Here is a 17,374-nt window from a genome sequence, read left to right on the forward strand (position 1 = left end):
ACCCTGACCTGGGACTTCATTGCGGGTGAGGGAGTTGAGCTTAAAGCCTAAGCAAGTAATTTTGTTTTTTTCCCTTTCTGCTTGCAGATGGCCGCCCAATTGGTGTGGAAGGGATTCAGGTGCTTGGGACAGGAAATCTCATGATTTCTGACCTCACTGTGCAGCATTCTGGGATATATGTGTGTGCAGCAAACAAACCTGGCACCAGGGTGCGGAGAACGGCCCAGGGAAGGCTGGTTGTACAAGGTAAGACAAAGCAGGATGCTATTTAATAATTTTATTTACCTGACTGTTTTCTCACCCTCTTTCACCTGGCCTGCTGTAAAGATGTGACTTTTTCAGTTTTCTTTTATTGATGTCAGTTTAGTTTTCCCACTAGATAAACTTTTCATTCTGCACCCATAAAGCCAGAAAGGTCTACAACCTGATAGCAAAACAGTGAAAGGTAGTTAGCCCTGTTAGTCTGCAGTCAGACATAAGGCAGGGTCAATTTATACCTTATAAACTAACTGATTTAGATAGCATATGTTATTATGAGTCCGAGTTCACTTCATCAGATGCTGTGAAAGGATATCCATAGAGCAGCATGTAAAATGGAGTGAGTGATTTGAATACAAAAGACAGTGAGGGAGAGGAGAGGGAACAGTGCTGGGAGAAGCAAACAAGCAATAAGCCCACAGTGGAAAAAGAGGTCACAAAAGCTAATCTAGGGATAAGAATTGGTAGTCCCTGTTTAAACCATGCTTAACACAGTCCAGTCTGTGGACGATCTCATGTTCTGTAGTTTTTGTTCAAGCTGGTTTTTAAAGTTGTACTACTAAGAACAGCTGCTCTGAGGTCATTGATGGAGGGTCCAGGGAGGGTCCAGTGTTCTGCCACAGGCTTGTGCATCTTTCTAGAATGGATGTCAGGACAGTGTTCATTCATTTTTACATGTAGGGATCACCCCGTCTGTCCAATGAAGACAGCAGAGGGTCATTTCAAGCAGGTGATCGTATATATGAGGATGGTAAAGTTGTATATGCGAGATGGCAGAGAGAATTGGTGTCATTTGGTCCAGTGGTGGCGTTGTCTGTATTGGTGAGGAGGCACAGCTGGCACCTTGGTGTACTGCAAGGCCTGGTGCCCCAGTGAGAAGGGTGTTAGGTACCCTGCTGTTGGACAGACACCATTTGAAGTCAGGATAGGTTTGCCCCCCCGTGGCTACCTTGAGATGGTTGTTCTTTTCCAGGAGGGGCTGGACGTTATTAACCATGTGTCCAAGGTGTTCAAGATGGGGGCTGTAGGTGACAACCAGAAGGATTCTGTTGTCCTTTCCCTGGGGTTGGTGTTGTAACAGGTTGGTGCAAGGTCTGACTCTGGCTTTGTTCATTCAAATGGCTACAGTTTGGGAGTTTTATTGGGATTGTAGGAATCCTTACTCCAAACCATTAAGGTGTTCTTCCCCATCAGTGAGGTGAGAGCAGATATAGTTGTAACACAGAGCTTGGCTTTAGATGATGGATCAAGTGGTGTGCTTCAGATGAAAGCTGGTGATATAAAGGTCGTTGTGACAGTTTCTAATACAACATGGTGCCAATGTGCCCATTGGAAACCTTCTCCTTCATGTCTAGGAAATGAATTTTCTGCATGGAATAGTTCAGAGTTAGCTTGATGGAGAAGTGGGATTTGAAGTCCTGGTGAATTTCTCTAGAGATTCCTTCCCATTTGTCCAGGTGATGAAGATGTCATTGATACACCTTAGTTATATGGGGGAGGAGGAGAGGACAACTGTCGACAACACCTACTTTGAGGTCTGTTCTAAATATATGGGCATATTGCTCACAGCAGTTTCATTCATTTTTAGGTATAGGGAGTCTCGAAATCTGAACTAGTTGTGTGTGAGGACAAAGAGTTTGATAGAAGCAGAAGCAGTGTCCTCATCAGGGATAATGTTCTTTATGGCTTGTAATCCATCCTCATGGGGCCTGTCGGTGCAGAGATAGGGCATCCATGGTGGCTAATATGGTGTTTTCTGGAAGCTTGTTCACGGAGCCGAGTTTCTTTAAGAAATCCGCGGTGTCTTTCAAATAACTGTTAGCTCCAGTAGTGCCTGGAAATAGGATAGAGTCGATGTAGCCAGGAGCTCCCTCTGATGGGCCAGTGCCAGAGATGATGCAGTGTCCTGGCTCACTAGGTCTGTGGATCTTGGGAAATAAGTAAAAGTTGCTTGGCCTGGGCTCCTGGCAGGAATCCTCTCCTGTGTTTCCAGAGGTGGTTTCTTGAGGAGTTTATCTACTTCTTCCCAGTATTGTGCCCTGGGATCCTCTGTCAGGAGTTTGTAAAACTACACATTGGAAAGTTGTCTCTTGGTTCCCTGTACATATGCTGTTTTGTCCAGGACAGTGGTTGCACCCCCACTGTCAGCCTGTTATAAGTTAGCCAGGTTGTTTATAAGGCTGAGTATGGCTCTGTTCCTCTGGACTGAGGTTGCGATAGAAGTGGTGGGGTTTCAATCTCAGAGTGGGCATGGAGGTGGAAACAGTTTATATCCTGGTCCAAAATGGGGCTGCAGCCCGCAGGTGAAGTCTGCTGTGTACAGGTCCAGTCTGCAGTGGGTTGATCATTGCATGGCTCCTTCAGATATTTTACTTTGAGAATGGTAGCACACTGTGAATCCTCACCTTTTGCAAGCCCTTGTTCTCATCCAGCTTAGGTAAGTGGAAATCAAAAGCCATGAAGGTCTAATGTTGCCTCTGTGGAAAAGGTTGAAACAGCCACCCACCCCCATTGAGTTCTTATAGTGGCTGCGTCACAAAATTTACTCCCATACTTGTCATTATTTCCTGTTGTTCTGAAGAGTATCAGCATCGAAGGCTAAACAGGCAGGGGGACAAAACAGCCTTCTCACCCCATCTCTCTAGAGCAGGGTTGAGGCATGCAGATGGGGCACCCTGGAGGAAGTTCATGTGGCTGTGTCCTGACACGTCTTCATGGAAAAGCAGAGTTTGCTCACCCGGCACCCATCAGCAGCACAATCATGCTTGACAATTAAATGTGTTTAAAGCTGGTTCCTTGGGAAATTGCCATTTTCGGTGGCAGCAAAATGATGCGTCTGAGCCACTGCTGAAGTGTCAGCCTTGAGCACTCTTAAAAAGTCATCTGTGAAATTAGCTCCAGTCTCAGCGCTGGCTAGAGTGGGTGCTACCATTCTCCCACAACAACAGGCCTGAAACGCCACTCGTAAAGGGTCTGCCCGCGATTCCACTAGCAGCCAGAAATAAGCACTGAGCGACAACCAGTCTCCATGGTGAAAGGAAACAGGCAAGTATTTATAAAGGCAACACAGCTGGTAGCATGGAGCTGAATGGCACTAATCCTTCTCTGATTACAGGCACTCACCTCCTCTTCAAACTAGTCCACTTAAGGCATCTCGTATTCTCATCAGTTCACTCATTAACTATTGACTGATGATATCCTGAATCTAAAATTATACATCTCCTGCTGGAGCAAGCTAATTGAACCTTTCATGCTAGTGATGGGGAGAGTGCTCTCCTTCAGTTTTGATGCTCACCTGTCAGTTCCTGCAAGTCACATGTGAGGGTTCGCAAGTGGATCCCTTCCACCACTGAAGATATAAGACCAGCTCCACAAGCCCCAGTTGATTCCCAGGTGGTCTAACTCCTAACTGGCTAGTACCATCCATAAGAATATAGCCATTTCCAAATAGCCCTTGTGAACGAAGGGTGGTGTCTTTGTTCCCAAACACATTAAAAGAAGCTGAAATGCACCAAAATCTTTGCTAAGATTCCTGTTCCAGGTAGGCAATGGCTTCAGTTGCCATTGGGGCTTTATACTCACATCAGCTGCGTATGAGATAAATCCCATTAGTAAGATGTGGCCTGCTCATGGGAAAAGCCTGGCATTAAGAATTTCCTTCTGTGGATTTGCTGTGTGGTTTGGTTTCTGTGCAGGGGGCGTTTCTTCTGTTTGGAGTCTCCCAGGTAGCCAGGCATGATGCACTGTGTTCATCCTGGAAGACAGCAGTGCTGCTCATAACTCATGCTAGGAGTGGGCTTGGAATAGTAAGTTAGGGATGAACTGGAGTGAAGCCAGGTGGGGCTGTCCAGTGTAAAACCTCAGGCCTGGGGCTGTGGCTAATGAAGAATACTGAGCCCAAATGTACAAGTGATGCTGTCGATGGGGAGCTGAGGAGGGATGTGCAAGGGAAGTTTTAACACACACGGCAAGTTTAGATGTCTTGAAAGCTGCAACAAGAAGAACTTCCCCTGTCGCCAACTGCTCCATCTTTACAATGGGCTCATCAGGAAAAGGAAGGTGTCAAGTAGCAGAATCAATTGCAACAAGTGAAATTACTTGTTTGGAGAGTTGGATCCTGGTTTCAGTCTGCTGTTGCTATATCAGTCTGGAGTTGGAGAAGTGACTTCCACTGTGGGGACTCTGGATTTACACGGGTGTGACTGGGATGAGGATTGTTTTTTCCCTAAGTGTCTAATGAAAGTGCTGCCACAGTCATCCCCCATCATGGGACAGAAGTGCTCACATTAAGGAGCAGAAGGTCAGATGAGACTATGAAGAGCTGGTATTTGCTGCACTCAGGGGTATCTGACTCTTAGAGACTACCTGAGATGCATATCTGGGAAATCTGAACTGCTCAGGATTCGAACTTGCACCAGGAGTTCTCGGTGTACGTGTAAAGGCTAATCCTTTTCCTGCGCCAGCCAGCAGCAAAGCTTCCTCTGCCCACTGATGTGGGTCCTGATGGTGTTGCCACTTCCTGTCAAGCAGCTTTTGCTTCAAATCCAAGCCAGGAGGAAACATGGAAATCGGCTTTCAGTGTTGGCAAGACATCAGCCATGCAAATTGCCCTGAGAAAGAGGGAAGTCCAGGGGTGACCAAACAAAAGCCTGGTTGATCTGGAAGGAGCAGTGCCAATGTGCTGGGGCTGGTATACAATGTGTGGGTCCCCAAAATACGCTAATCCAGGTACTAACAAACAGGGTTTGCATGACAGGGCACAGGAGAAATTCTGAAAATGCAGAGTGTATGTAGATAATTTGCTGTTGCCACACCTGGTGTGCCAGTCCTGGCTGCCTTTGATAGGTGGACAAAAAGGGGGTGGCCTAGTATTACATGGCAAGTCAGTGGGATTGGTGGACCCAGGCATCCTGTCTCCCTTTCCACATCTCTGGTTACCAGTATTGTCTCCTAGAGGTCCCAGTGACAGTCCTGGGTGTAGCTGGGGCAGAGATTTCTGTGCCCAATGTCTTTGCTGTCTATTTGAATGCTGTTTCCATAACCATTATCTTTCTCATAGCAATCTCCCTTTTTAAATCATCCAGTACCATCTTGCCCTTCTAGGAATTTCTCCTTCAGGGTGTGAGGTCTCCTTATTTCTCTCTGCTCCCCCTTATCCATTTAGGGCCCTTTGATCTCTTTTGTCAAGTCCTTACAGAAGAAAGTTTCCATTTTCTTTTGAGATATGAAGGCGGACGTTTGAATAGAGCTTTGTGCCACATGGGAAGTGAAAGGCTTAAGGAGCGGGAGGCAGCGCAGGAGCGGACTGGGTCTAGATACAAAATGGAGGATGCATAAGTAGGAGCTTTTGTGGTTTGGTATGCATCTAGTGTAATAACACACTGCTGGGGTGTGAATGGAAAGATAGTCAGAGGTGTTCCCCACTTCACGCTTTGTTTCCTCCTGAAAGCTGTGGGGAAAAAAATGAGATCCCATCTCACCAATAATTGTCCATCTTGAGGACACATTTTAGGAGGCTCTTTTCAACAGTTGTTGCATTGTCTTGCTGTTCTCTGCCTTCAGGCCTTAGTTTTGTTCTTTTGTGCAGTAGATTCTGCAGCCCGCTGTCTTCCTTGACCCATTCATTGCTTTCATGAGAGAGCGGCAGGATCCAGCCGCAGGATGGAATTAATTAATGGAAGTGCTGAATTTCCCATGCTTTGTGCTTGAAGCCATAGCACTTGCTCTGCCTTCAGCTTTTGCCTGAGTTAAAGGGTTCTCAGTAGTTCCGCTCTGTTTTGATGCTGGGAGAAGGTGGCATCAGTGTTCCCTGTCTTGCTATTGCACTAGTCCTGTTGACACCGCCTGGTGTTGGACTGGGCCTTATAGAGAGGACAAGTGCAGATTTCAGATAGGGTTTGGCTTCTGAAACTCTCCGAGTCGGAGCCCATCGCTGGAGACAGTTCTCCTCAACAGTAGCCGGCTGTCTGGCTCCGTCACAGTTCATCCAGATGATCTAGGTTCAGTGCAACCAGCACTTTTGATTATTTAGTCTCTCATCAAAGTCAGGTACATGGTTTGCCCAGTGATGGTGCCATTGCTGCCTGCTTTTGAAGTTCAGACTCTGTCCTGACTAGGACTTTGGGTCTAATTGGATCTAATTTCTTTCCTGGGATGTTCTACACCCTGTATCCCCAGTCCTAAGTCTCCCCACTGGAATTGGCAAGAACTTGACTCCCACATTAGTCATCTCAGCAGAGAGACCAAGGGCTGAGCAGGCCACAGGGCTTGAATTTGCCCAGCACACTGAGAGCACCGTCCCTGTAAGGTTTGGGCATCTTGGTGTGGCTGTGTAGGGACACTTTCTTTGTCACTCCATATACTTTCCAGCACCTTGTCTCCTGTGAAGAGGCTCAGTCTCAGAGGTGCTATGGACCTCCAGTCTCTGTGGGCTGCGTGAGGGCTCAGCACCCTGGAGATCCCCTGGAGTGGAAGAAGTTTCCACGCCAGGGCTGCCTCTTCTGTAGCTTCCCTCAGCATGACGTTCTTGCAAGATACCTAAAGCTAAACATATCCTGCCTAGATGCTAACATCAGCCTCCAAAGACACAGGGGGAAATGTCTTGCAACCTGCTCATGTTTTCAGCATGGGACCCCTCTGTTTTACCATCCCCAGTGCGATGTCTGGGTTCACAGGGAAATCCCAGCTATTAGCAACATGAAGGGTGTTGTGTTGCATTGGCTATATCCTGCTCATTTGTCCGAATGAAAACAACTGGATGTTTCAGTTCCTGGGTGCTAACAAATGCTGTTGATCGGTCTCTGGGGAGCTGAGCAATTCCCTGTGGGAGAGAGGCCCCTGTGCGCCAGACCTTCGTAGCATCCCAGTTCGTTAGGCACAGCAAAACCCATTAATGCATTTATTTAAAAATTTCTGCAGGCGGCATTAAGCTTTATTGCTTTTTGATACAAATGTCACGCCTTTAAATATTCATTAAAAGCATATTATCTCTTCCCTGCTTCCCATTCTATCCCCGATAACAAAGCTCTCTGTATGCTCACTGCACTTCACAAACAAGGGGCCGACATGCCTGCGCCTCCTCGCTAGGGGTTTGGAGCCATCACCTTTATATGCTGATTTGGTTATTAGCCATGGCGCTGTGTGAAATGGGTTTCTTCTTTCCCTTCCTGCCACAGCCCCAGCCTTTCATTGTGTTAAAGCGGAGGGAGAGGAGGCATGTGGGAGGGTCCCCTTTGCTTAGTGTAAAATAAGCCTTGACAAGATGCTACATCAATTATGAATGGCAAAGGGGATGGATGGCAGGGCAGGGGGGTGAGATGGTCAGGTCCAGTGCAGAGTTTTGCAAAGTCTGTCCCTTCTCCAGCTCAGCCCAGCATGGAAAACATAACATGACAGCCTGGGGACACTGGAGCCAGTTTAAAGAGTAGGGGAAAGGGACAAAGGGTCTTCATGGAAGGAAAAAGCCAAAGTCACGTGTGCGTGCGTGTGCGTGAAACAAGCGGATGAGACCGAAGACCCCTGTGTGCCTCCGTCAAGCCCTAGTCAGTGGTGGGCCCTCTGGAAGACAGGGCTGGCTATGCCGGATCCCCTGGGTCTGCCGACACACTCCAGACTTGGAGGCTCGCCAAGCAGGCTGCTCCAGACTCTTTCCCAGCGCCACGTCTCTGGGTGCTTGGCAGCCTCGTGGCTGAACTTCCAGCTCTGGGTTACCTTAGTAGACTGGCTGGGGCCCGCTCAGGCCTGCCTACCCAAAACTAGCTGCTTGTGTGGTGGACACAAGCCCTCGCTGCTTGGGTTTGCCCTACAGGGAGTTCCCTCTCTGCTCAGCCCTGAATGTTGCCAAGTCCTAAGTGAGAACAGAGGCAAATGGTTTCTTCTTCATTTCAACTTCCTTGTCCCTTGAAGAAGTGTCCCCTCGGGGAGAGCAGGAGCCTTGCCATGGGATATGTGGTGTATGGCAGTGCCAGCTAAGCCTCCTGCCCGAGCCCTGTCCCCCTGGCACTTGGGGGTACATCAGATACATCCGATTCAGAAGGCAGTGATGACCAGGCATCCTTCCCCCCACCACCTCGGGTGCACTGTGAGCTTCTGCTCCTGGGGCTGGAAGCAGGAGTCCTGTGTGCCTCTCTGGTAGCCTGATCTGTGTTCCTCACCTCCCCTGTTTAGCTCACCAGAGGCTGTATCTGGCACTGGGCACCTGGGGCTCTTTGTTGGTTTTCCCTGTGTGGCTGTACTGTTGGGGGAAAGAGGTCCAAGGACTAGCTTGTATGCACCTTTGCAACCCCAGAGTTGCTAAGGTGCTAAGAGTTGGTTGAGATGGGCTGCTGATTATTAAGGGTTTCTGTCCCATTTTTCTTCTCCCTTCAAGAAACCCCATTATAGATGAATATTGCTTACGAGTAGGGTAGGTTGTTCACATAGGAACACCCAGGCAGGATTTATTTGCTCATGTTTTTCGGTGGGAGCTCAAGCCAAGATAATATATTTGTATAAAACCCCAAAATTGAACTCTGCCCTTGCTACTGCCATCCTGTGCCTGGCAGAATTGTGATCTCTCTCTCTCTCTCTCTCTCATCTACTTTCGTTAGTCTATCTACCCAGCCTTCATTCAGTGAAACAGCTAAGAGGAGAGAGCAGGGAGCAGAGCAGGGACAGGAGGAAAGCATGGGGCTAGGACTTTGAATGGTGAATAGCAGCACTGGCCCGGGGCCAGTGGACACAGCTGTACATTCGGTTACCCTGGAGTCAAACACGACAATGTCCCAATTGCTCCCTCTTGACACAGGCTAACAAGAGAGGATGCAGAGAGAGCGACTGCAGAAGGGGCATGCCGGATGGCTTGCTCCACATGTAAAATATGCTTTCCCTGGAACAAGCTGCAGTTCCCGGGCTTGGGGGAAGGCAAAAAGCCAAGTGACAGGGCTCTAATGAAACAGAAATAATGGAGTTGGAAGCCGGCCGTTTCCTCATTTGGCATCTTTAGGGGGATTCTTTGCACCTGGGTGAAATGATTTGTGAGCTCCTGTGGAAGAAGGGAGGCATCGAATGGCTTGCAAAATAATTGCACTCGAAGAATTGCACCAGCACGAAGGAGAGGGGAGGTTAAGAAACTCTTGAAAATCAGGTCCTGAATGTGTCATGTTCTCACTGTACATCACTTGAGCAGCACAAAGAAGCCATTCACTGCTGGGAACAATCCCGCCAACCTCCTCCTTCCCTTCCCCCCCTCCACCCAGCATCATTCTTCTACCTTTTCCCAAAATTGTCCTCAAATTTAATGTAATTCATAAATTAACTTGATCTAGGAGGAGAAAATGTGAGGAGAGAAAAAGAGAGAGAGAAACAGAGAGAGGGAGAGAAAAGTCATTGATTGGAACCCAGGGACGGTTCAGCAGGAGGTTTTAGAAACCCATGTCCATTAGGTTTCTAAGATTAGGTTCATTAGTAGTCCCGGGCTCCGGCAGGACTCCCTGACAATGCATTCCTTCGGCAGAACACCCCCTACTGCTAACATAAGTCACATCTTCCATGCTCCACTTCTCTTTGATTATTAAAAATGAAAGAGGGAGCTCTTCTGCAGGAGAGGGCTGCATCGGTGGGGCTTTCTGTGTCGCTGCTCTTGGGGCTTTTGATCTTTAGGACTTGGCTTGTGCAGTGGATCCCTCCAGCTCTGCTCTGGCCTCGAAGCAGTGGCCATGACATCACCTATAATTGGGGAAGGGGGTTGGGCGTTGTTTTTTGTTGACCCATCCCCCAGCGTCCCCATGAAAGCTTTTACTACCAGATTTCCGGAGGGGTGGGCCTCTGCTCTCGGCCACCGCAGCACGCTTGGGAGCAGCTTCGATGGGTGACGTAGGGCTAGGACGGAGATGGTGCTCGGGGAGCCACTGGCTTGGTCCTCGGTCAGGCTGGAGCAAGGGAACAGTCCACCAACGCTTTTATCTCCCAACCACTCCCCTGCCATTCAGGGCCATGCCAGGCCCCGGGGAGGTGCCGGCTCAACTATTTCCCCTTCTCCCTTTCCCCCCACTTGCCTGGAGACCTCAAGAGGGAGCTGCTCCTCTCCCTGCTCACAGCTCCCAGGAGAGACTTGGCCACAGACCAAATTATTTCACCAAACGAATCCTCCTTGTCCTGCTCCCTCCAAATAATTGGTGAGGCCGGCCTCTCTGCAGACTGCTCCCTCCTCAGATTTCCCAGCACCTCCTGCTGCACTGTCACCTGCGCCAGGGCCCTTTGGAGGCATCGTGCCACCGTTCCCCCTCAGGCAATGCTCTAATTAGTGCACGTTAGCTAAGCAGGGTGGTAGGAACCGGTCAGTACTTGCATGGGAGCCTGCCGTGACAATGCAGGAGCAGGTTTTCCTCCAAGCTGGTAATGAACCAACAGCCCAGCATCCATCTGGGGCTTCAGGATAGTGGCTGTTCCCCTAAGAATGGGAGCAGCAACCCCCTGATGCCAGAGGGATAGGGGCCAGGGTGAGCATCTGGCTGGAGAAAAAATGGGTGGCTAGACAACCGTAAAAGGCTAGCAGCCTGATTTCCTTCCCTACATCCTTTGTGGGGAGGAAGTGGGGGTGGAATGAAGTACGTCTCAAGGGGTAAACTTTTTAGCTAGGCCCTGATGCAGTGATTTCTGTGGTAGCAAATTTGTATATATACCTCTCTCTCTATGCACCTTCACATAAATATATGCATATATACCTCTATGCACATGCACGCACATGCATATTTGAGACATTCAGTGAAATAGCTGCTCCTCTGTCTATATGTTGTACAAGCCTTTAAAGTATTGCTAGGCCTATAAATTCATAAGATAAGCTCAGAGTTCGTAAGGATTGCTATTGTCCCTGTCACCCAACTGCACCAAAGAAGCAGCCCGTGGAAATCCCAGATCCTCTCATGAGAGGCGACTCTTTATACATGCAGAGATTTTTGTTCATGAGGAATAAGGTTTGTCCCATTCTCAGTCTGCCTCAGACCTGCAGCTTATGTGTTAGTTAGAAAGAGGCATCTGGGCCTTGTCTTCACTTTCCTACCCAGAGGGTTTCACCCAGGTTGACACCTTGTAGGGAAGAATGGAAACGCGGAGGTTTCTGGGCAATGGGATGCAGGCATCTTTTGGGACGGTGTACACTAATTTCTGATTTGGAAATGCCTGACATCAGCCATGAGTGGTCCTCACTAAATAGTCCCGCTTTGTCAAAAAGAGGATGAATGTCTGCCATCCACTCTGAAACTCTTGTCTATAAGTTCATTACACCCCCGTGGCTCTCATCTGTTTGTCTTCATTGGACCGGCTAGAGATTGCAACTGGTTTTCGGGTCTCAGTGGCAATGTGGACTATATTATAGCCTTGCCTTTTGAAGCATAGCTGCTTGTATAAACTCAACCATTCAGCAATGTCGTTCATGCCCTGCCTTCTGTATCCTAATGTGCTGATATATTGTGACAAAGGATTTTAAGGCTAATACGAGCAGCTGGATGGAGGGTCCCATCATTTTCTGTTAAAATCCTGCTTTTAAAAGTAAGAAATGGCAGTGATTGTAGTAAACGGAGTGGCAATCTCAGGCTTTGCGGGGTCTGCCTCCACACAGGAGACCATGGCAGGTGCTGGGGGCACCAAGCTGATGAACCAGGTGCATGGGAGTGCTATGAAATGTCATTAGTGAATGAGTCTGCAGCCAACGTGAGATCTGCTGACAAGAGTGGCTTTCCAACATAAGCACATAAGAACTACCATTTTTTTGGTCAGACCATAAGTCCATCTTGCCCTGTCTCCTGTGTCACACAGGGTTAGAGAGTGGATGTTGAAAGGGAGAGTTAGGAGGGTATGACCAGGATATTTTTTTCTCTGCTCCTTTTCCATTTGCAGCCTCCAGAACTTATAGTTTCATAGTTGGTCAGGTTGGAAGGGACCTAAGTAGATCATCAAGTCCGACCCCTGCCATGGCAGGAAAGAGGACTGGGGTCAAATGACCCCGGCAAGGTGTTCATCCAGACTTAAGGTCTAGGAAGCTCTGATTCAGAGGTTGTGCCCCTAACTCCCATGGTCAACAGGTACTGATGCATCTTTCCTCCAAGAATTTATCCAGTCCCTTTTTGCATCTGGCTAAATTGGCAGCTTCCACCACATCAGGTGGCAATGAGCGCCACACTGGGTGAAAAAGAACTTCCTTTTTTTAGTTTTAAACTTACTACCTAATAATTTCAACTCGTGACCCCTAGTTCTCATATTGTGAGACAGCTAATAATAAATTCCCACTTACTGTCTCTTCACTATTTAATATGTTGTACACCCTTACCATGTCTCCTCTCAAGCTACTGAATAGCCCTGGCCTCTTCAGTGGCTCGTCATATGAAAGCCCCATCCATACCACTGATTATCTTTGTTGCTCTTCTCTGTACCTTCTCTCTCCTTTTTGAGGTGTGGAGACCAAAACGGGACACAGGCTTCGGGGTGTGGACATACAATGGATCTGTAAGGGCATGCTGATATTGTCTGTTTTGTTTATAACCCCCTTCTTAATCATCTCTAGCATTTTGTTTGCCTTTTTGATGCTCCAAGCTTCCTGCTTTGTAAAGCTTTTCCATGCATTGCTGTCAAAATGCCGACAGCTGGCAAAGGCTGTGGGGTGCAAGTAGATTGGGTTGGGAGTCAAAGACGAGAGTTCTGCTGCCAGACCCGGCCCCTGACTCTGTGCCAGTCGCTTCCCCTGCAATGGTCAGTTTTCCCATCTGTCAAATGGGGATAATAACCCTTCCTGTCTTATGCAGTCTTTCAAGATCTCTGAATGAACATCACAGTACATGAGTGCACATTCTCCTTGGGCTTGGTGCAGATGGGGTGAGGAAGTGCACTATGCTGTCAGTTTGTCTTGTTTCCTTGTGCTCCCCATGCTGTCTGTCTCTCCGTGTTGCTTCTTGTGCCTACTTAGCTATAAGCTTTTTGGGGCAGGGAGCTAGACAATTGCCATAATTGCACTCAGGCCTCTGAAAGCTCTTTGCCAACATTAATTAAGTCCCCTGCTGTCATTAGCAGTTAAGTGCCATTGTACTTGTTTCAGAGTCGATATGCCCAAAGGCACCTAACAAGCCAGTGGCAGAGCTGGGACTAGAACCCACAAGTCCTGCCTCCAAGTTTGCAGGTCCAGCCATTCGAGGCGATTTTGAACAGAGAGCACAGAGCTGATATGTCATTTGCTTTTCTTGACTGTGTTTAGTGCAGAAGGGGCATGGCAGACTGTGAGAGGGGCACTGGCACTGAGGTCCTTAGAAATATTCTTTGTCTCGGGGTGATTTTTATCGCTGCATTAGAATGAACTGCAATCAGTTAAGTTCCATCTGGTCCTTTCTTTTGTCATTTTTAAATAGCCTCCATCAGACAGGCCGGGGTCGGCCTGCCACTGGCACAAGGTGCTATGCCAGCACTGCAAAGCCATGGCAGTCGGGGCTGTGTAGATTAAGGTAAGGGTGTTTCTCTCTGTAAACAAGCACGTGCCCAGATTTCTTGAGCCCACAAGGCGATGGGCTGTTAACTGATTACCGTGCCTGGCATCCGCAGCTTGTGCAATTACTGAAAATTCTCTCTCCCCGATAAAGCAGCCCAGCTCTATTATTTAGCTGATTACAGACATGGTTACAGATGGGCAAGCACAATCTAGAGTGATCTAGATTCTCCCCTGCCACCCAGCTACCTTTGGAGCCGATAAACTACCACGGGTTCCCTTCATCTGATAGAGCTGCGCCAACAAAATAGATGAGGGCTAGCTTATACTGAGCAATTAGAACGTGTTTGATGCCAGTGGGACAGGACGGTCACCTTATACTTTGCCTTCCTTCTCTTCGCAGCCCCTGCCGAGTTTGTGCAGCATCCTCAGTCCATTTCCAGGCCAGTGGGGACCACTGCCATCTTCACATGCTTGGCGCAAGGCGAACCCCCCCCTCAGATCACCTGGCTGAAGAACGGGCAGATCTTGGAACCTGGTGATCACGTTAAACTGAAGAATAACAACAGGTAAATTGGCATTGCAAGTAAATCGGCAACAAGTAAATCGGCAACAGCTTTTGGCATTGCTGAATTCAGGTGTGGGGGGGACAGCCGGAAGCTCAGCTGGGCGTGAACAGGCATTCATGCTGTTGTGTCCCGCCCATGTCCATTGGGAGTCACTGCACACATCTCAGTAGATGAAGCTGGTGGAAGTATGCCCAAAATTCTCATGTCTTAGGACGGGGTGCTCCACATCCAGGCTGAATGTCAAGTGTGCCTTGCAGAGCCATGGCATCCAGCCCAGGGACTTCCTATGGGTTGGGAAATTTGGCAGCAGAGGAGCAATGGCAATTAACACTATCACCCTGCCCCCACTGACAAGTTCCCAAGCCCCTCATGGCAGGTTGGAGCTGAGCCACAACCCCTTCCCTTGCCCGGCTGGATCAGGGCTGGGCCACTTCCCCTTCCCTCTCCATGGCTGGGTAGGGGCCAGGCCATGCCTCCTTCCCTGCCATGCAGCTGGATCAGGGCTGGGTCATGTTCCCTCCCTGCCTCCCCCTTCCTCTACACAGCCAGATCCTGGCTGGATAGGGTCCCTCCACACCCTCCCCAGGCACCAGATTGGAACCACTGGCTGAATGTGGCCCCCCAGACAGGCCAGGCATTGCCCACTGGGCAAAATGATTGAACACCACTGTCTGAGCACCATCAATGGCCCTTAAAAGATTTTGGTCAGAAGTGCACTGCTGCTACAAACAGATTTCATGTGATTTAGTTACAGATGTGGGATCAGTAAGAGCAGGAGAGCAACTTAATTTCTCATGGGTATTGTCTTTGGTATGGAAGACAGTTAAGGCTAATTTGTCACAACTGTGTTGCTCAGTCACTTCTGAGTGGCTGCTGCAGCCTCCCTAAGTCCCAGTGACTGACAGCACTTTGCATCTGTTCTACTTTTCGAGCAGATGGGAACAAAATCTATCCTGTCTAGTTGAGGATCTGGTTAATAATAGACTCCTGTTGCACCGGACGATAGTTATCACACTCCACTCAGAGACTGGAAAAGAGTGATCTGGAAGCAGTTCTGTTCTGTTTGCGTGCTTTGAAGAGCAAATGGTTTAGTTCAGACTGAGTCTACAGCAGAAGCGATGGGTCATTTTTGCGGGTGAGCTCTGAATGCCACGTTTGCAAGGAAACACTCTCCGAGGTGGTTTTGAAGGGAAATTTCCCTTGAAAGCCATTACTGTAACAGTTAAGCCTGGAAGGAGTGTAGGGAGAAACACTCGCATCCCCCTGTATTAAAATACCGTTACTGATTATGTTGCTAAAATACACCAGAAAGGGAGTAAGGCCTGCCCTGGAAGGCAGAAGCTCTCAATTCAGTTTCCACCTCTGCCACAGACCCCCTCGCTGTTCCTGACCAAGTCACTTCATCTCTCCCTGCTTCATTTCCCCATCTCTAAAGAGCTTTTCACCTCATGCTCTCTGACTGTGAGACTTATCGGAGAGTACAGCTGTGAGAACAACCCTGCTTAGGTCAGAAGCTTGTCTGCTTGCTTCATCCAGCACAGGACAGGCAAGGCCTGGTCTGAAAAAGATTTTGTGGAACTGGCAGCAGAAGGCTTCCCTGTTTGGCTGCATCGTGTGCTGGCTGTCCCTTCACAAGTATAAAGGTGCTCTGAGTACGTGCAAGCATCCCTGTGATCTGAGCATCACATGGGCTCTTTCTGGCTTGGGTAGGGTGATGTAATGAAGACTCTGTAAGATAGGTGCCATCATTTGTGATGCCTGGGTAGGTTTCTCAGCGTCCGCACTTGCCCAGTTCTCCTGCTCTCAGTCAGGCTGTCCAGATAATCACCCGAAGGCAGTTGAGTTGCAGCGTTGAGTCAGTAGATTTGACGTAGGCCGCAATGCAGCCCAGCATTAAAGCTTGTGCTTTGTAGACTTAAAGCACGTGTTGATGGGCTTTATCGGATCAGGACCTCTGATTAAAATCATATTGATGATGCATGAGCCAGAAAAAGGTCTCCACTCCCATCTCTGTCTTGGCTCTTCTGGCTGAATGGGAGAAAACATTCTCACTGAACTAAGCAGAGAGGACTCTGATTATGCCCTAGGAGCTGATTTGCTGAATCCGCGCCTGCTATTCTCACACAGTCAGTCTTCAGAGTCAAACCACACTTTAGTCTGTATGGTTTGACCCCTGGTATGTGAAAATGCACATGGATACACCCCTGTTTGAGATAATATTGGCTTGGGAGCTGGTTTTTGCTAAACTTAGGCCTTTTATCTCACCAGGTAATAGTTTTCAGCAAGCACTGAATAACTGCATTTCCATGCTAAAGTACAGTGATGTTTGTATTGTGGGAATAACACAGTGGGATGTGCTTAGTGTGAAAATTACAAGTTGGCAGCATAGTTTCTATGGAAATAACATGAAGCAACATGCTAAAAAATAACAGGAGCTGTGCCATAAACCTAAATTATCAGTCGAGTTTTATAGTCCCTGGTGTGGTATAACTGTTACCTACCTTAACAAATGCATATGCATGAATGCAGTTGCCGGCTGGGAAAAACCTATTCCTTCCGTTCAGTCCATCAGGAAAGGCTTTTGTGGGCCTTGATGTATCTGCTTCCTGGGAAAAGGATGGTTGTGTCCGCTAAAGCTTTGCAACCATGCAGCTTCCCCGTGTTATGTTGCCAGGGTTTTTTAATGCCTTTTTAAATGTTTGAGGGCAAGGAATAAGGACAGTGAGATTCTCCACCTTCAGGGGAGCTTTTATCTCAGGTTGGAGACTTTATAAAGCCCCAGGGGTCACCGTGACTTTGGTGTGCACACCCTACAGCACCAGCGGAGACTAGAGCCCCACACGGCATCAGAGACGGTACCTGCCTTTGCAATAACGCCAGAGACAAGAGACCGAACGTATTATCTATGCTGGGTTATACATCAAGGAATGGAGTCATAAAGAATCTAATGCCAAGGTTTCACATGGAATCTGTGTCAGTGCCTTCTGGAGCTCAGCTGGTTCCCTGGCAAGGCCATTTTTCTCCATTACTTGAAGAAGGCCATGAATAGTGTCCTAGGCTTTGGGATGCTCCATCCTTTGAGGATGCCAACAACTCTTTG

At 48.4% G+C, this 17,374-nt stretch overlaps 1 protein-coding gene across 1 annotated transcript in view; it reads left to right on the top strand.

The window, feature by feature from the left end:
- The window catches only part of IGDCC3 (immunoglobulin superfamily DCC subclass member 3), a 180,481-nt gene that overhangs the window by 122,364 nt on the left and 40,743 nt on the right, over window positions 1-17,374 (top strand). The window contains exons 6-7 of the mRNA XM_090029075.1: window positions 88-246; window positions 14,109-14,274. Of these exons, the coding sequence (XP_089885201.1) occupies window positions 88-246; window positions 14,109-14,274 (325 nt within the window). The remainder of the gene's footprint in view (window positions 1-87; window positions 247-14,108; window positions 14,275-17,374) is intronic.

The sequence above is a fragment of the Crocodylus siamensis genome, chromosome 15 (assembly GCF_052110815.1).
Source record: "Crocodylus siamensis isolate JL-2025a chromosome 15, ASM5211081v1, whole genome shotgun sequence".
Classification (NCBI taxonomy): domain Eukaryota; kingdom Metazoa; phylum Chordata; order Crocodylia; family Crocodylidae; genus Crocodylus; species Crocodylus siamensis.